Source organism: Solea solea, chromosome 8, assembly GCF_958295425.1.
Source record: "Solea solea chromosome 8, fSolSol10.1, whole genome shotgun sequence".
Classification (NCBI taxonomy): domain Eukaryota; kingdom Metazoa; phylum Chordata; class Actinopteri; order Pleuronectiformes; family Soleidae; genus Solea; species Solea solea.
The window spans coordinates 3975868-3993944 of record NC_081141.1 but is presented as its reverse complement, the minus strand read 5'-3'; the positions used below and the strand labels follow the sequence as shown (position 1 = coordinate 3993944).

Sequence of the window (18077 nt, the reverse complement as noted above, 5' to 3'; positions counted from 1 at the left end):
CAGAGACTGTAAACATGCAAGAATATGAATAAATACGGAGGGAAAAGAAAAAAAGGAAATATATAATAAGAATAATCTAGTATATAAACATGTCAGTATCTATATATATATATGGACTTTACAACAAGCACTGCTCTCAGCCGACCACACATATCCAGGCTACCTTTTTTTACTTTTGTATAGTCTTATTGTTCATATTTTTTTTATTGTGCACTTTCTTGTAAATGCATGTTTATTATTTATTATCTTTGTCTTTACTGTCTTGCTGCTGTGGCAATGTAAACGTATCTAATCTTATTTTATATATACATACTAAGTAATAAAGATCTAAGTCTAAAGAGCATAATTAACAACAAACAACAGCAAGTTACAAAAAAAAAACTCAAAGAGTAAGCAGGATCTAACTCTATTTATGACTACTTTTTGAAATAATAATAAACATAATCTCAAATAAATCACTGGATGTGCTGCAGGAAAACAACACAGATGACCTCTGACCTGGAAATGTCTCATGATCCTCAAAGACAGAGGTGGAGGAGGAGGCTCGGACTATGTCAATAACCTGGACACTTATATCATTAGCAGAAAACAGATGTGTAGATGGACAGAATATTAATATTTTATTTTAAATTCGATTCAAGTATTTTATAGTGTTATTATTAGAACAACACCACTATAAACTTCTGCTGACTCCACAGTCACAGGCTTCACATCCACTGTAGGAATCCCATGAAACTGGAGATCTGTGAGAACACCTGACAAATGAGAGGAGATAGCGAGCAAGGACGCTCAGCTGCTGACCCCAGGCGTCCGTATCTGCTTTACAAGGCTTTTCGACGCTGACGATGCAACACACGACTGAATCAAAAGTCACAAATCTTTTAATACATTTAAAAAAACATTGTGGTCACAGTTTGTCCTCCGCAGCTGAAGACATGTCTCCATGGCTTAGTAAATATGAAAGACATGAAAATGTAAAGTAGCAATCCAGGAAATTAAGATTTTTCTTTTATTTTATAGCAACCTAACCTTCTCGGATGTTTACAAGAAAGTTTGTGAGATTAGGTTTGTTTCAGCTGATTAAAGATTAGAGTTTAAACTCAGACAGTGTTGATGCAAAATTTGTCAAACTGACATTAGAGCAAATTTTCTGACAAACTTAGGGTTAAAATTCAACTTGCTCAGCACTAGGTGTCACCCTCTCTCTCTCTCGCTCACACACTCACACACACCAACTTGTATATCTTTGTGAGGACACATCATAGATAATGTATTCCACCGCCCCTTACCCTAACCTTAACCACAACTAAGTGCCTTAACCGAATCCTAACCTTAACCTAAACCCAGTTCTAACGCTAACTCTGAGCCAGGTCTTAGCCTTGAAAAAGCCCTTTAAAGTTATGGGGCCCAGAGACAAAATGTCCCCACAAGGTCAAAATGTCCACAAATGACACACAAAGGTTTGCAGTTACTGCAACCTAAACCAGGTCATATCCCTAACCTTAACCGTAACCAGTTATAACTGCCTAACTGTATATTTCTATCATTTCTACAGTATTTTATTGTTTTACTCTTTGTTTTGTAAGTAGCATGTTGCTATATTTGATTTAGCTCTGACGCACAGCTGTTGTTGTTTTTAAAGTGCTTTATAAATAAAGTTAGATCAAACCAGCAAACAATGAACCACAACCAGTCAATAACTAACACTAACTGGACGTGACCACGCACACGTACTTCGTGTCAAACTTTAACTAAGTTAGCAGTGACGAGGCCAGGCGTTGGTTCACGTGAGACCTACAGACCCACAGACCTAAATGTCCTTACACGAACCAGACCAGAAAACGTCCTAACGACGTGACAAAACGCGCTCGCGCGCACGCGCACTGCGGTGACTTTCAAGCGGCGGGAACGGCGCGTGCACGGCGGAGGCGGACAACAGGAGCCTCTCCAGAAACAGGAAGTGGGTTAAAGTCGGAGCAGACTTGAGCACAAACAGACGAGTCTGAGCCGTGTGTTGTGAGTGTTTCTCACCGCAGCGTCTCTTTTTCACAACAGGGGAAACTTTAACGTCGACAACAACAGTGAACGCTTCTTATATCTGGAAGCTTCACGGAGATAAATGTTGATGAGAGCGGAGAGCAGCGTGTAATCACACATTCAGGTGAGCAGTCTGTCTCTCTCTCTCTCTGCTGCCGCCTCTAAAACACTCTGAAATGTCCTCGCCTTATGTTTTAGTAACATACTAAATAGTTGTGCAGCGTCGCAGACTATTGTTTTAACAGTTAAAGTGAAAAAGGACAATCTTAAAGGCACACTTCAGGTTTTATGGAGTGTTGTCGTGTGAGGTGTTTTCACATTATCAGCAGTGTCTGAGTGTTTCCATGAAGCAGGCTCACACACATACACACACACTTACTTTCTCTGATATGATATTTCAAGAATAGTTTAGCTGCATATTGAGCACACACCACAGTCCTCAGAGACAATCAGCAGTTTTTAAATGATGGCACACAGTTGTTGATCCCCTATTGCCTCCATCAGTAAGGTGTCAGTGTTGTGTCTACAGTATTATGGAATCCTGTACTTGTGTGACTGACCAGCAGCAGCTAAAAACAATTATTTTCTGTGCAAACATTAAAAGCCGGTGTCGTGGGGTTGTTAAGGGTGAGATGACGCTGACCTCTTGTTGTTGTTGTTGTGATTCCAGGATGGGGAACAGCAACAGTGACCGCTCCACCGGGAGTCAGAGTGAGAGGCCGTTCAGAGATGGACAGCAAGGCGGCAAAGACGCACGTCCCAACATCCTGATGGACAGCACGGAGGACGCAGACCTGTTCCAGAGCTCAAAGGTAGAAAAGGAGCCCTCTGAAGCTGGTGTCATACAGCTTTAATAACCTCATGTTCTGGACTAAACCATTATTACACTGGGCAACATGAATGAAACCCTGAGTTGGGAAACACTTGTTGATTATTGAGTTTTTATCTGTGTAATATAAAAAACCCTGTCATTCTGAATGAATGAATTAATACAGTTAAAATAGTTCTAATACAAATAATGCAGCTGATGTGCTGTATGTAGAGGTTATAGCTATTTATGCTTGTTTGCAACTCTTGTCTAATAACATATGCATGCTCAAACATGTTAAAACTACACTTAAACACACAACTACATGCTAAAATGACATGACACACAATAACAACTATCAAATAATAATATAAAACATAATCAGTACAATAAACTATGATGAAATTGCACTAAAACACAACATATAAGTCAAATAAATTAAATATACCTGAAGCAATGAATGGGTACGGCTCTGTTTTTCTTTCAGCCAGCACTAAAACCTTTGTTGTAAACAGTTTTATTTCTGATATTAATTTGATTTTGCTTGACGATGCATTCCAGAGTTAATGGATTGTCCAAATGTGGTTTCTTTTTAGGTTATTGTTGGTGCTACAGCACAGAAAGACACCTGTATGTATGTAGTTGCACTGGATCAGCCAGTAGGAGTGTCCTGCTCTCTCTGAGGTGTCCTGTGATTGGTCACGGCCTTCCATCGCATTTATTTACAAGGCCGTAAACAAAGGCCCAGAAGATGTGCAGAGGTGTTTGCCTCTCTGAGTTGACTAAAAATAAATAAGCATGTTGTCTAATGGAGTGGAACAAAGACATTTGTTCAGATGCATCTAGAAAAGTGGCTGATGTTTTCCAACCTATATTTAAAATGAACATTAATATGGTTTATTCAGTGAATTCCCTTGTGTTGTAACAATGGTTCTAAAGAGGAAGCAATGATAATGTGATCATTTTAATAGAAAAAAAACAAAACAATGGTAGTTCCAACTGAATACATTGTCACATTTTTATTAAAATGAAGGATATGAATGAAAATAAAACTTGTAGTGTAATATGTGGAGAGGTTGGCAGTAACTTTAAACCGGTGCAAAACAATGTCAAAACGCAACAAAGGTCTATTCATGAACCCTCCTATCAAAATGAAATATTTGCAATAGGAAACGATTGAAACGATGTCAGTATATACGTCACAGTGTGTCTCATTGATACTTTGATGTTGTCCGGTCCAGGCTCCACAAGAGATCCAGGAGTTTCTTGACTGGCAGCAGGACCTGGAGAGTGAAGGGAAATGTCCAACGCTCGCCAGGCCCACTGTGTTCAGATGGACCGGCGGCGCCAAGGAAGTCTTTGTGTCGGGCTCTTTCAACAACTGGGCCACCAAGATCCCACTCAACAGAAGGTAACGCGACTCACGAGCTTCACAACATCTCACATCTGAGCGGTGTCTCGTAACAAAAACTCTCTCTCTCTCTCTCTCTCTCAAACCCAGTCAGAAGAACTTTGTGGCGATCGTGGACCTGCCAGAGGGAGAACACCAGTACAAGTTCTGTGTCGACGGTCAGTGGACTCTGGATCCGACTGGAGTGAGTGAAACATACGTTGTTTTTTTTCCACGGCTCTCTCAGAATCTTCCCATTCATCATATATGACCTTTGTGTTTACTCCCTCTCTCAGGCTGTGGTGACGGCTAAAACTGGAACAGTCAATAACCTAATCCAGGTGAAGAGGACTGACTTTGAAGTCTTTGATGCCCTCAGGATCGACTCACAGGACTCTGCTGCTGACATCGCAGGTAGTCACGAAACACCTGGATTCATTCATTCGTTCATTCATTCATTTATTAATTCATTAAACACCACTCTCGGCTTATGTTTGCATGCTTTGTTTAAAAAAAACGACGATCCACACACCTAGAAGCTTAAAGTATTTTATTTGCCATAGTTTGGCATCTTATATAGCATATGTGAAAAATGATCAATAATGAGAATATTATCTTACATATTATAGTAAGTGTACCAAAAATCCTACATGGTCTCAGCGTGGCTCGGCTCACCTCGCTTCAGCGCGGTTTATGTTGCATCTCGACTACAGAAAAAGTGCCTACTCAACGTGGGCGGAGTCATCACTGCACGGCTGCATGAAACCGCGGTGACTATATTGTAATGGGGCGGGACCATGTAGTGGAAAAGCGGCATAAGGTAGCCTTGGGAATGTCACATCTAGAAAAGAAGATGACATTGAGTAGAAGTCGTGTTTGAGGAGAAGAGTATTGATGTGATGATGTGATCCTTATTTCCCAGACTTGTCCAGTTCTCCTCCCGGCCCCTACCATCAGGACGGATACGTAGTCAAACCAGAAGACAAGCTCAAGCACCCTCCTATCTTACCTCCCCACCTGCTGCAGGTGCTGCTTAACAAGGACACAAAGGTTTCTGTAAGTTCAGGCCCGACGCTCGCTCGCCTTTTAATGATTAATGACTCCTTTGTACAAACGCTTTGTTGAAATCCACCCTGTGCTCTGAACCTCAATCAGTGCGACCCGACGCTGCTTCCAGAGCCAAACCACGTGATGCTCAATCACCTGTACGCTCTCTCCATCAAGGTAACTTTTCTGTGTAATCGAGGTTTAAGTCCGACAAAGTCTTTTTGAATGGTGTAAACTTCAGCTGTACGACACAAGCGTCTTTTCACGTGTTTGTGGTAAAGTCATTGCTTACACAAGCTCCTCACATTAGTATTTTATTAATCATTTTAATTCCCCGCCACTCTAATCAACGGTTAAGATAACTGCGTCATCCTGACACATGATCAGGTTTCCATCAGCCTGTTTTATGCTTATTTCCAATTTGTGAAATGAATGGAAACACACTTTTTTTTTTAAAAAAAAGGTCTTAAAATATCACATTTAAGTAGCAAATAAAAGTTGATGTTTATGAATCTGCTAGAAGAATACATGGACTGTTGAGAAAACCACAAAGAAACAAATATTACTACAGTAATGAATTGAAGCGGCGACAAAACGGCACCACAGGCTTTCTTTGCTGCTACTGCCACCTACTGTTTATCTCGGGGAACTAACTCTCAATATTTGCTTTGCAGCAGTTTTAATTTAATTTAAGATGTATGTGTCTTTTTTCTATCAACTGCTCTGGTGCCAATATTGGAAATAAGCTAACTTAGATCAGCAGCAGGTGGCGCCAAAGTGCTCAGAATAATACTTGACAAAGTAAATAAAGAGTGACGATAGCTACATAGCAGAGATTCATTGGTGGTTCAGTTCAGGAATGAAACCAGTGACACAGTAACACAGATCTTGAGGTCTGTCTCCTCTCGCCCTCCACCGCTTCCTTTTGTTTTCAGCTCAATGTGACAGCTCTGCTCTCTGTCGTTGTGTTTCAGGACGGTGTGATGGTTCTCAGCGCGACACACCGATACAAAAAGAAGTACGTGACCACACTTCTGTACAAACCCATCTGACCCGTGGAGAACACGGATCCGTCTGCTTCCACACACACACACACACACACATTCACACTCAGCTGCTGCCTGGACCGTTTCACTGAAACTGCGACTAAGTATCGTCCTGATATCACTTTAAAGTATTTCATCTTGTAATCTCTCTGTCTCTTGAGAATGTTTTTGCGTAATGTTAAGTTGCGCCACACTTTGTAACCGCAACCTAATACGTTTATTTACCGTATGTGTCGAAACAGAAGAAGAAGAAAAATGAAGTTTCACTGTAACCTCAGTGTCAGGACGTGTGTGCTTAACTTAAACTTTTTTTTTTTAAGCTAATAGTTAACACTTTTTAAAAGAGAGACAAAAGAAACCACCATACGTGAGATAACAGATGTAAGGAAACAAAGAGGCAACACGACTCTTCATTCCCTTTTGCACAAAATCCAACTTCTTGTATGCCAGTGTTTTTATTTAAACAATGACCTTAAGAAATAAACATTTTTTTTGAAAATCACAGTATGACAAACGATCACCATGTGTGTGTGTGTGTGTCGTTGAGGTTGAGCTTGTGTGACTCAGTCGACACAGTGGACTTTGGAATCCAGGTCCTTGTTTTCGGGGTTGTACGCGGTCCGAGCGAAGCAGTGAGCCGCCACGCGGTCGCACTCGCACACGGCAGCCTGGCACTTATTGTTGGTCGCTGCACGGACGCACAGGTCATGTGATCAAAATGTGATTATTGACAACTGAGTTGTTTTGTCCACAAACCAAAATGATTCACTTTTAATGATTTCTTTGTTGTCCAGAGCAAAGAAATGAAGAATTTACTCACATTTTAATTTCAAGTAGTTGTGGATTCATTTAGTAATCGATTACTAATCGATTAATTGTTTCAGCTCTAAATACAATTGTGCGATGTGTATTAAAAAAATAGGGTAACACTTTATATTAAGGAACACATATTTACCATTAACTAGGAGCTTACTAACATTACTAATATTGTTATATATATATATGTGTGTATATATATATAAACATATATACACATATATATACATACACACATATATATATATACGTATATATGTGTGTGTGTATATATGTTTATATATATGTGTGTGTATATATGTGTATATATATATATATATGTTTATATGTGTGTATATGTGTTTATATATATATATGTGTGTGTATATATGTATATATGTGTATATACTGTATGTATATATGTGTATATATATGTACATATTAATTAAATAAGTGCTTAATAATTACTAATAAAGGGCTAGTATGCTACTTATATGCATGTTAGTAAGCACCTAGTTAATGGTGAATGTGTTCCTTAATATAAAGTGTTACCATAAAATAGATAAGTTAACTTATATGTAATTAAATACACACATTTAAAAATTTGTTTTAATCAAATTTTTCCATGTTTCATTGACTCTTGTATAAAGTCTGCAGAAATAATCTGAATGTGTCTCCAGCGTCTTCCTACCTGAGCACGTCACCTGTCGGCTCGAGCAGGTGAAATCATAAACCAGGACGTAGGGGAGGTCAGCGATGGCCGTGCATCCCGGCACCTTTCTGCTCGCTTCGTAGCATTTGTCGTGGACTTTGCAGCACCTGTGAACACAGGAGGAAATTGAATGAATGGATGAATATCTTTATTACGGTTTCATTCATAAAAAAAAGTTAAACATAAAGTGAAATCATTTAACACAATTATGCCAATAACCAAAAAAGCAATAGGAATTATTTTTGCTTCTCCTGTGCAACGCTATGAAAAAAAAACAACAGGAAAATCAGAAATATAGAGAAAATACATAAAGCCATGCACTTGCAATGATAGTACTAGACTTCACTTTGCATTGTAAGCTGAAGTTATTTTACATTCCATTCATTTACATATTTCATTTCATCGTTGAGTCTGTTCCATATGGAAGAGGATTAGGGCCACACAGGAAAAAAATATTTGAGTTCTGACTTCAAACTCACTTCTGACTTTATTCTAAGAATTTCTGACTTTATTCTCCAAATTCTGACTTTAAAACTCAGAATTTCTGACTTTATTCTCAGAATTCTGACTTGAAAACTCAGAATTTCTGACTTTATTCTCCAAATTCGGACTTTAAACTCAGATGTCTGACTTTTTTCTATGAATTCTGACTTTAAAACTCAGAATTTCTGACTTTATTCTCCAAATTCGGACTTTAAACTCAGAAGTCTGACTTTTTTCTATGAATTCTGACTTCAAAACTCAGAATTCGGACTTTAAAACTCAGAATCTTTGACTTTATTCTCAGAATTCGGACTTTAAAACTCAAAAGTTCTGACTTTAAAACTCAGAATTTCTGACTTTAAAACTCAGAATTCTGACTTTAAAGTCAGAATTCAAACATAAATAATCCTCGTAAATTACAATTTCTTTCTCTTAATTTAAAGAATGTTTAAAAGCAAACTGGTAGATGTATTCACCTATTCATTTATTCATCTAGTGGATTCCAAATATCCAAATATATCTATTATTCTAATCCTCTTTCCTGTATTTTAGCCGTAACCCCAACCCCATTTCTGTTTTTAGTTCTTATTCTAACATGAAATCTTTGGAACGTCGCGTCTCCCTACATGTCTAATTCATCCCGGGGCGTCCCGCTGCCACCGAAGCCACACCAGCAGCCGTAGTTGTTGTAGTCCAGAGGGTTCGTGCCGGGCTGGGGGCACGCGATCATCTTCCCAAACTGCCACAAGGCCTTGGGCAGCAGTGCACCGCTGCCGAGGCAAACTGAGAGAGAGGCAGGGTGAGTTGGTGTCCCAACACAAATATCAAATACTTTCCGACTCATTCGTCCTCTATAATAAGAGTCCGTCTTACCAGTGAGCAGCAGCAGCAGCAGAGGAGCTGTCAGATTCATGGCGGCAGGCAAAAGAACACAAAAGTGTGTGACGGCTGGCTTTTATAGAAGCGGAGATAAGACGGGGGGGGAAACGCAGATACCGTTGTGCTCAGGTCACTGTTATTAGTATTACATTTCAAAACCTCCTGCTCTAGATAAACAGCTCCACTTCAACAAAGTATTGCAGCAGAAGCCTTTTCACCGTATTAACGCTCATTTAGTCGTGATTTATTTAGTAGTGATTTATTCCATCTTTACATCTTTTGTGATTAATAGTCAACGGATCCTTTATCCTTTAGTGATTGAATTATGAAGAACTACACAGATCCTTTTATTATTATAAAAATAATAATAATAATAATAATAACAAATATTCTCAATTTGAAATCCCACCAGTAACTGAGGATTTGTTGGCACACAGAGCGGGGAAGACGCCAAAGACCGCGTGACCTCAGTCAGGTACAACAAGTCTTTTTTCTTTTGATCTTTCACATAATGTACATCATAATCTCCTTATCAACAAACTCTCTTATCGATGTATTCCTGTAACCCTCTCCTGAACTTGGATTTTCCACCTCTTGGATTTTAAAAAAAGCCCCTGTGAAGTAACTTTCCATTAAACAGCTGTTTAAACACGCGGCTCTTCCCATGATTTTCCACTGCAGGCTGATGCACAGTAAACAGGACCTGTGCCGAACACTTTGTCACACGTGTAAAACGTGCAGCAAGTGACATTTTTAAGTTTTCATCCGCCAGAAACTTTGTCTGACTAAAGCTACGACCGTAGTAAAGCAAGTGTAAAAGTTGTATAAAACTATCTGTGTCATATTTGCGACACAAGTTTCGGAGACCTGTGTATATCTCATCAACACGATCAACTATTTCCTTTAAAAGCTGTTGCATATGATGATCTGATGCCACCACTGAAACACTAAGGTGTAGAAACTGTTTTGGTGCCTATACCACAAAATGAAATAAAAATTTAAAATATTGAAAATAATTATTTAAAATGAACATTCTTGTGAGCAAAACGTTGCTAAAAACACAAAAAATATCTCATAAACATGTTTAATAAGCATCTTAGTTCCAAAAATGTAGCATTTTCTCTTTTTTTTCACGTGTCAGACTTTACAGGGTTCTAATTAGTTTGTTTTATTTTGGAATATGGAGGATTTGGGCATAATACGTGTTTCGAGGAGGTGGAAGGAGTTACTGAAGTATTCTAATCAAGTAAAAGTAGCACTATTTTGATTAAAATGCACTCAGAAAAATGAAAAACCTACTCAATGACAGTAATGTAAGTAAATGTAATTCATTATTTTCCACCATAGCATTGGTATTGTGTCATAAAAACACAATAATAATGATAATAATAATGATATTAATAATAACAATAATAATAATAATAATAATAGCAATAATGATAATAATATTAATAAATAACCTTCAGGAGTCTGAGGTGCTCAATCTGAGGAAAATAGAAGTTTGATTCACTTAGATGAAGCAACTCAACCCAATTAACTACCTAACAAATCTTATGTTTAACTTGCACAGCTTTATGTCCAACATTGTAAACCTAAAACAAATTTAAAACATTTAAAAAAAACTTTCAAAATTACTGGCAGAGAAAAAAATAAACACTTAAACGCCTTACATGAACTCAAAAGGATTATATATAGTATTATTTTATCTTGTTTTCATTTTTATTTCAGTTAACTAAAATGTTTTTTTTTCAATTTTAGTTGATTTGTAGTTGAAATTTTAGTTGAAATTTTTTGTTGAAATTTTAGTTGAAATTTTTTGTTGAACTGTAATAACACAGAAAATGTCCTCGCAGAAGGACAAAACGTACAGATAAACCCAGAAGGTCACGTCCTCAGCTGAGGGTAATTATGTCTATACATCAAAAATGATACCTGACCAACTAATAATAATATCTGTTGACCACCAGAGGCACACTTTTCAGTGTTTACATGTATGTACATGCATTTGTTTACATATTGTGTCTGCACGTGTGTAAATAAGCACAGAGTGGAGGTGGATACATTGCATAATGCACACAGATGGGAAGACTCGTGGTCATTGGTCAGCGGGAGCCTCTTCTCAAGGTCGCCCGTCAAAATAAAAGCTTTCCCACTTCGCTGCTCCACATCATCCACTGCAAGATGAATCTGACTCACTGCCTGGCCCTCGTGCTCCTCAGCCTCCCGGCGCGTAAGTACTCCGCCTGATCGTTCGGGGGCTCCGTCTCCCGGGGCTCGTACATGTCGTGACGCTTTTGCCTTCGTCTGCAGTGCTGGCTTTGGACAAAGCTGTGTGGCAGTTCAGGTCCATGATCCTCTGCACGGTACCCGAGAGCTGGCCGGTGCTGGACTTTGCCGACTACGGCTGCTACTGTGGGCTGGGAGGCTCCGGCGCACCTGTGGACGAGCTGGACAGGTGAGGACACAACGAACCGCCGCGAGGACAGGACACACTCCTGTGTGTGTGTGTGTGTGTGTTCACTGAGGATGGGTTAAATACAGAGGTCACATTCACGATCACTCACGTGCAAAGATAACTCTACATACAACCCTATACCCAAATGCACGTGTGCTTGTCACATGACCCGCTACTGTATGATGATGTTGTCGTTGATTCGCTTGCATTTAATTTAATGACACACGCGTGGCCATTTAAAAACCCTCCTAAGGACCCAAGCGTGTAAGTGACTGTGTTCACTCCCCGCGTCTGCAGATGCTGTTACATCCACGACCAGTGCTACAGTGAAGCCATGCAGCACGACTCCTGCTGGCCCATCCTGGACAACCCGTACACTGAGCTGTACAGCTACAGCTGTGACGAGGCCTCCAAGAAGGTCACCTGTCTGAGTGAGTGTCTCACGGGAGCATGTCTGTGGTGTTATACACGTCTGTCTCCCTAACTGACGCCTCCGCTCTCTTCCAGGCGACAACAACGAATGCGAGAAGTTCATCTGCGAGTGCGACAGACAAGCGGCGATGTGCTTCGCCGACGCGGGCTACGACGAATCCAACGCCCACCTCCCCAGTCACAACTGCAAGTAGCTGCTGAGCTGATGGAGAGGCTGCACCACCGTCACTATTAAAAAAATAGAATCATCACAGGAGATCTAGTGCGATTGTATTGCTTATTTATTGTTGTGCCAAATGTATTTAATTTAATTTACCTTACAGGTTATAAAGACATGTTATAAACCTCACTTGCGTCAGTCTTAGTTCACTCATGCCCTGCTTTCACAGACGTACGGGTACGGCAGGGTACAGTCCGCATCATTCCACAGCTTGCGTCGGCGGTATTCGGACGGGCGGAGTTCCCCGCAGTCCTCTCCTTTCTTGCTGTAGGCCCAGTTGTCCGGCTGGCCTTTGTCCCAGAAACTGCACAGAAAGGAGGAGGAGGATAATAATTGTATTATAATCACTCATCATCACGATTAAATCTTGTTTTTTGAATCTTTAACGCAGTTTTGAACGTCTTTCTTTGACACAAAAGCAAAAGGATAGGTAAAACATTCAATCTTAAACAATATAGATTTATATTGTTTTTTTTTATATTGCTATTAACCTTTAAAGTCATTTTAGGGCCACATAAGGCAAAATTTGATCTCAAGTGGGCCAGACCAGTAAAAAAAAAAGCACAAAAATATATAAAGCACAAAATATTTAGTCACAGGTATCTTGAACTGATAAATATAGCATTTTATATCATTTCTTTAAAAAAAAATCATCATGCGGGCCGGATTGGACCCTGCAGTGGGCCAGCTTGGGCCCGCGGGCCGTACGTTTGACACCCCTGGTTTATACAGAGTCTTATATCCTTTTTTTTTTTTCACCAAAGATTCAAACACACCCGATGTTTAAAATCGGATTGAATTTGTGAAATTTGAGAAACCCATGCTGTCGCTCGCACCTTTTCGTTTCCATGCACTTGGAGGTGCACAAAGGACAGAATGTAATATTTGTATGCACTTGCACTGGTTCTGAATTCTAAATCTGCAGCCCAGTTCATGTCTCTCTTACGTCGGTGTTGATTTGAAATCAGTGCCGTCCACCCAGCTCCAGTGTCCCTCATGTTCTCGCTCCACAAGCCCAATCCAGTAGTTTGTTCTGAGTTCAACAATTCTTGAGATGTAGTCCTGAAAATAAAAAAAAAGAACATCACCAGGTTTTGTGGTGTCTATGTGCATATACAGTATCGGTGGCCTGTGTACCAGTCGACGGGCACCTGAACCTCACCAGCTCCTCCAGATTGTTGAGGACGAGCAGATGTCCCCCGTGTGCACGGCACTGCTCCTCTGCTTTGCTCCAGGTCGCGGCCGCGGTGGCCAGCAGGTAGCAGCTTCTCTCGAAAGACGACCACCCGTCCTTACATGTTCCTGGTGTGAAGGTTAAGACAGAGTCAGACAAACACAGGACTGTTGTGCTCTTGGTGTATTTTGTGAGTTTTTTAACCTCTCACTGGGGAGAGTTTCTTCAAGTAGGCGCCCTGCTGAGGTGTTCCACCTTTTATTTTTGGAAAGCCCCAAAAAACAGGCTGATTCAAACGTCAACAAACACCTGCATCCACAGAAAAAAACCCCAAAAAAACACTTCCTCACCAGCAGAGATGATTTTCTCCAGGTGTAATCGGACCTCGGTGATTTCCTGGTTTAAGTTGGAGACTTTTGAGATAAGAAAACTCTAATTACAAGGATTGTCCTACATAAACGAGTCAGGGTTGATGTGTTTTTTTTTTATCGTTGTACATTTGATCCCGGTGACCATGAGCAGGATCAGCAGCAGCAGCACCAGGACGCCATAGAGGCCAAGAATCCTCTTCCTGTTCAAACCTTACAACACGGACAGACTCAAAGATCAGTTCTGAAAATAAGAATCCAAAATCGGCACGCATGTGTGCATGTCTTACCTCCATGTGTGGGCTGTGTATTGGGCTCTCCATGGACAGAGCTATTCTCAGGGTTATCGAACTGGTGAAACTGATGTTCCATTCCTAAAAGAAGAGCTCATCGGTCACACAGGTTGTTTATGAAAATAAAAACGCCTTGAACATAAACTCCAAAAACAGCAATCTTTCGATTCTATTATAACACATGTTCCTAGTTCCTATTTTGTTATAAACGTCCTCTCTTATTCCTTAAAACACAGTCATATTGATCTGCCAGATACTGAACATTGAAGTTATCTTGGAAAAAACAATTCTACAGCCATAAAATCAAAATAAATCCAGGTGGCTTGATTATAATTATGCTCATAAGAGCGTTAATATTGTTTGTTTTTTTAATGGTTATATTGTCATTTGCAATCTCAAATAGGTTAGAACTAATAATTCACTTATTCAGTCCATGTGTCTCCGAGTGCACAAGTCAATAATCAGCTAAATGTGCGTTTGTTTTCAGGCTAAATAAGTTAATGATTAGTAGCTGCATAAATTCACTTATACACAAATCAGTATATACTTTTAAAGAGTTTAAAGATGTTTTCAGACAGGCGGGTTGAAAGCATTTCTTCATTTAAGTGACGTTATAAAGGAATTCATTAAAACCTATGGACTATGTAGTACAGTAATAATAATTCTATGTATAATGTGCACAGTATATATAATGCACTGTTCTCCATAGTTATGAATTAGAATGATCAAGTAGAAGAACTGATAATGACATTGTCATTGTCAAAAATAAAGGGAACATTTATCACTCACCTTTATCCACCGACATCATTCGTCTCTGGTTGGACCCTGAACACGAGATCACAGTGTTTCAATCGATCAGTCCTCTATTTATTTATTTATTCATCAGGGACCATGAAGAGAGGCAAAGTGGACATGATGTACCGCACCACAGTTAAAACGTACTTACAATTGGCATTTCAACGTCATACAAATGAATTTACATCTCATTATATACTGTGAGCTTTAATTACCACTGTACAATGTAGGTCTGTGAGTGTTTTTTATATATATATATATATATATATACATATATGTATATATATATATATATATATATATATATATATATATATATGTACATATATATATATGTGTGTGTGTGTGTGTGTGTGTACATAAACATTTTGAAACCGTTGGGGTTAAACGTTTAAAAGGGTTATTTTTTAAGGTTTTAAAACAACAAGCGTCTGTTCTGCGTCACCACCGCTCGGGGGCAGCAGAGGTTACAGGCGAATCTATGAACCTGACTTCCGGCTTGTGATCTCGCAGAAAGGAAAATGGCGGCCCTTGGACGCACCGCTCGACTGTTGCTGAGGTCTTCCTTGACTCAGGCCCAGCGTCAGCTCTCTGCCGCGGCTCATGGTGGACACAGCGGGCTAGGTAACCGGTGAACTCTTACAAAACCCCACTGGTCGTTTTGTGAATTTACGTGTTTAATACCTTTTGTTTTAACGGTGACCTTGCTGTGCTACTGTTAGCATTAGCAATAGCGTTTCATTCTTGGCAGCACAAACACACACACACACCAGACTTTAACACATTCACTTTCGCTTGTATTGTCCCAGTAACCACACTAACTTCTATATACGGTCATTTATAAAGTATTAATGCGATGGTTTGAGTTTATTAACTTGTGGGTGCGCTGTCACGAACAGCACGTCCTGCAAACCGCCGCTCCAGTGTCACTTAAGGTCAACTGATTCAGTTGTATCGGGCAATAATAGATTTTCAACTCTAATCGAATTACCAATAGATTACACAATGAATTAATGACTGGAGATAGATAATTTTATAACTGAGAGACGAAGAGAATTGTGGAAATGAAAGTGAACGCTTATATTTAGCAAATATTATGTTTGCTTGCATAGAACTCAGGTAAATTGTTGTAAAAGGAGTGTAATAACCATTAAAACAGGGTACAAAGTGACACAAACGTATGCAAATGTGGTAGAAGTGGCATTAAGTGTGTGCTCCATCTTGTTAAATGTTTTTGAGAGGTGTCATGGGGCGGGAGGCTGAACGCAAAAAAAAATAAGATGATTATGTCAGTAAAGACTTTCAATTTCTGTGCTCCTGTTAGAACTGAAGAGGAGCTTTTGTTGGGTCATTTTTTAAAATCACTTAAAATTTGTGAATTGTTTTTCATTGCTCTGGAATAATCCTGTTACATTCATATCAGGAGCAGGGTCAGCATCCTGGAGTCCACTGTGTTTTTACAATAGACACGATTCTCCAACACCCTTGGAATGAAAGGGTGAGGTGTTGGACAGTCAGTTGCCCTATGCAAAGTCACCAATATCATCGGTTAACATAAGATCCAGATAACATTGTCCATGTGTAGGTGGTATACTCCTTTCTTATTGCCCATGGTTGCATCTCATTACACTTTGTGCCAATATATCAGTACATACGTGTATAACTTAGCCGTGTGCATCATCAAACCTGGAGGAAATAAGTTAAAGTATATGTTCATTTGTATTGTCTTTCCAGTGCTTTGTTTATTAAACGAAACATTTCTTTCATTCTCTTACAGCTGCAAAATGGAGGATGCTGAGTTTCCTTGTCGCTTTACCTGGTGTTGGAGTGTGCATGTTGAACATGTACCTGAAACAGCAGCAGCATCATACCCATGAACGGCCAGAGTTCGTCCCATACGCCCACCTCCGCATCCGCACCAAGGTCTCACTTTGTTAAATACCTCACTTTACAAATTGTCGGTCTTATGTTCCCACTGCGATGTTTTCGACTAAATGATGTGTTCTGTTTTGTTCCAACAGCCGTTTCCATGGGGAGATGGCAAAAAATCCCTTTTCCACAACCCACATTTGAATGCTCTCCCTGATGGCTATGAGGGCGATGAGTAAAACCTCCCTCCAGACGTCGTCATCACAGGGACCAGACCCTCAGCGTTTGTTATCGGACCACACTCACGTTCACAGTTTACTCCTTTTTTTTCTCCTCCATTTTACCTCTGTGCTCTCTCAACACAGGGCACCCAAAACCGACCATTTACTTTTCACTGGACCATAAAAAAAACAAAATGTCCACTTAAACTGAATGACGTAAATTAATAAAGTAACTATTAAATACCTCTGTTCATGTTTTGTCTTTGTTTATGTGGTGCAGATTGTATTATCTACTTTTTTTTTTTTTTTTTATTAAGATCTCTTTACAGAAGACATTTGACATGGGAATAGGAAAAAGCACAGGTGTAAATTAGGGTTTGCATTTCATGGCTTCCTGTCCGGGGTTGTGGTATCGTGTATGCAGACTCACTTTGGACACTGTAGTATTTGTCCTAAAAAAGTTCTCTGAGATGAACCACACTCACCTGAAGCCTACTCATTTCAACCACACGGGTGATTCCACATATGTAACAGTCATTCTCTGTTAATGATGCACTCACACACTCCTATGACTCTCACTGCACCAATGGATTTAACTAATTTTTTGTTTTGCACATTATTATACAAAAATAATGGGAAAATGTACCTGAGGCCAAAACAAACATTCAGATATTGTGATATTCGGGTGTGTGTATGTGTGTGTGTAAACTCACTGAATATATGTCTAGGGCCCACTGTGGTAACTTAATTGGATGTATTGTTTGTGCTTTGATAACTAATTGGTCACAATGCTTATTATTCTACATTATTAAGTAGCAGGGGTGGCACAGACGTGGTCGTTTGCTGCCGTCACTCATCTGCTGTAACATTTTAACATGCTGTGCATTTGTCTTTGGCAAACCACGGTTGTAACGAGTGGTTATGTGGGTAACTGCTGCCTTCTGTAAGCCAGTTTGGTCATTCTCGTCTGACCTCTGGCTTCCGCAAAGCCACAAGAACTCCTGCTTATTGTCTGGTTTCTCTTCTCTAGACCATTCTCTGTGAACCAGAGAG

General features: G+C 39.7%; 5 protein-coding genes across 10 annotated transcripts; 3 read left to right on the top strand and 2 right to left on the bottom strand.

Annotated features, from left to right (window-relative positions):
* Positions 1-1920: 1920 nt before the first annotated feature.
* prkab1b (protein kinase, AMP-activated, beta 1 non-catalytic subunit, b) lies at positions 1921-6830 on the top strand. The gene is made up of 8 exons (XM_058636288.1): positions 1921-2161; positions 2708-2849; positions 4087-4256; positions 4347-4440; positions 4532-4649; positions 5158-5291; positions 5391-5459; positions 6257-6830. Exons 2-8 carry the CDS (start codon positions 2709-2711, stop codon positions 6332-6334), a joined length of 804 nt encoding a protein of 267 aa, XP_058492271.1. The 5' UTR covers positions 1921-2161; position 2708; the 3' UTR covers positions 6335-6830.
* A 61-nt stretch (positions 6831-6891) lies between these two features.
* LOC131464044 (phospholipase A2, minor isoenzyme-like) lies at positions 6892-9243 on the bottom strand. The gene is made up of 4 exons (XM_058636295.1): positions 9192-9243; positions 8945-9101; positions 7815-7942; positions 6892-7016 (listed from the first exon to the last, which is right to left on the bottom strand). Exons 1-4 carry the CDS (start codon positions 9229-9231, stop codon positions 6892-6894), a joined length of 450 nt encoding a protein of 149 aa, XP_058492278.1. The 5' UTR covers positions 9232-9243.
* Positions 8920-12433, top strand: LOC131464042 (phospholipase A2-like). Of its 6 annotated transcripts, none has more exons than XM_058636293.1 (6): positions 8920-9117; positions 9635-9672; positions 11244-11427; positions 11508-11652; positions 11950-12083; positions 12160-12433. In XM_058636293.1, exons 3-6 carry the CDS (start codon positions 11277-11279, stop codon positions 12276-12278), a joined length of 549 nt encoding a protein of 182 aa, XP_058492276.1. In that variant the 5' UTR covers positions 8920-9117; positions 9635-9672; positions 11244-11276; the 3' UTR covers positions 12279-12433. The 6 variants fall into 6 exon arrangements, with proteins under 6 accessions (XP_058492276.1, XP_058492275.1, XP_058492274.1 ...); XM_058636292.1 differs by having other exon boundaries at positions 11239-11427; XM_058636291.1 differs by having other exon boundaries at positions 9610-9672; positions 11277-11427.
* Positions 12434-12454: 21 nt separating this feature from the next.
* On the bottom strand, positions 12455-14985 carry asgrl1 (asialoglycoprotein receptor-like 1). The gene is made up of 8 exons (XM_058635842.1): positions 14929-14985; positions 14137-14220; positions 13976-14059; positions 13829-13891; positions 13683-13733; positions 13467-13606; positions 13251-13366; positions 12455-12608 (listed from the first exon to the last, which is right to left on the bottom strand). Exons 1-8 carry the CDS (start codon positions 14945-14947, stop codon positions 12455-12457), a joined length of 711 nt encoding a protein of 236 aa, XP_058491825.1. The 5' UTR covers positions 14948-14985.
* A 423-nt stretch (positions 14986-15408) lies between these two features.
* Positions 15409-17267, top strand: LOC131464045 (cytochrome c oxidase subunit 6A, mitochondrial). The gene is made up of 3 exons (XM_058636296.1): positions 15409-15558; positions 16712-16857; positions 16956-17267. The coding sequence occupies exons 1-3, from the start codon at positions 15456-15458 to the stop codon at positions 17040-17042; spliced, it is 336 nt and encodes a 111-aa protein (XP_058492279.1). The 5' UTR covers positions 15409-15455; the 3' UTR covers positions 17043-17267.
* Positions 17268-18077: the final 810 nt, after the last annotated feature.

What these genes read in the sequence shown, in the direction of transcription:
- LOC131464042 (XM_058636293.1), top strand. Translation starts at nt 11,277, where the DNA reads ATGGGAAGACTCGTGGTCATTGGTCAGCGGGAGCCTCTTCTCAAGGTC. An exon ending in GCTCCTCAGCCTCCCGGCGC is followed by an intron (nt 11,428 to 11,507) that starts GTAAGTACTCCG and finishes CTTCGTCTGCAG; the next exon opens with TGCTGGCTTTGGACAAAGCT. An exon ending in CAAGAAGGTCACCTGTCTGA is followed by an intron (nt 12,084 to 12,159) that starts GTGAGTGTCTCA and finishes GCTCTCTTCCAG; the next exon opens with GCGACAACAACGAATGCGAG.
- asgrl1 (XM_058635842.1), bottom strand. An exon ending in TACACAGCCCACACATGGAG is followed by an intron (nt 14,060 to 14,136) that starts GTAAGACATGCA and finishes CCGTGTTGTAAG; the next exon opens with GTTTGAACAGGAAGAGGATT. An exon ending in GGAGAAAATCATCTCTGCTG is followed by an intron (nt 13,734 to 13,828) that starts GTGAGGAAGTGT and finishes CAAAAATAAAAG; the next exon opens with GTGGAACACCTCAGCAGGGC.
- prkab1b (XM_058636288.1), top strand. Translation starts at nt 2,709, where the DNA reads ATGGGGAACAGCAACAGTGACCGCTCCACCGGGAGTCAGAGTGAGAGG. An exon ending in ACCTGTTCCAGAGCTCAAAG is followed by an intron (nt 2,850 to 4,086) that starts GTAGAAAAGGAG and finishes TGTCCGGTCCAG; the next exon opens with GCTCCACAAGAGATCCAGGA. An exon ending in ACAAGGACACAAAGGTTTCT is followed by an intron (nt 5,292 to 5,390) that starts GTAAGTTCAGGC and finishes AACCTCAATCAG; the next exon opens with TGCGACCCGACGCTGCTTCC.
- LOC131464044 (XM_058636295.1), bottom strand. Translation starts at nt 9,231, where the DNA reads ATGAATCTGACAGCTCCTCTGCTGCTGCTGCTGCTCACTG. An exon ending in GCTGCTGCTGCTGCTCACTG is followed by an intron (nt 9,102 to 9,191) that starts GTAAGACGGACT and finishes CCTCTCTCTCAG; the next exon opens with TTTGCCTCGGCAGCGGTGCA. An exon ending in CCCCGGGATGAATTAGACAT is followed by an intron (nt 7,943 to 8,944) that starts GTAGGGAGACGC and finishes CTGTGTTCACAG; the next exon opens with GTGCTGCAAAGTCCACGACA.
- LOC131464045 (XM_058636296.1), top strand. Translation starts at nt 15,456, where the DNA reads ATGGCGGCCCTTGGACGCACCGCTCGACTGTTGCTGAGGTCTTCCTTG. An exon ending in TGGTGGACACAGCGGGCTAG is followed by an intron (nt 15,559 to 16,711) that starts GTAACCGGTGAA and finishes ATTCTCTTACAG; the next exon opens with CTGCAAAATGGAGGATGCTG. An exon ending in ACCTCCGCATCCGCACCAAG is followed by an intron (nt 16,858 to 16,955) that starts GTCTCACTTTGT and finishes TTGTTCCAACAG; the next exon opens with CCGTTTCCATGGGGAGATGG.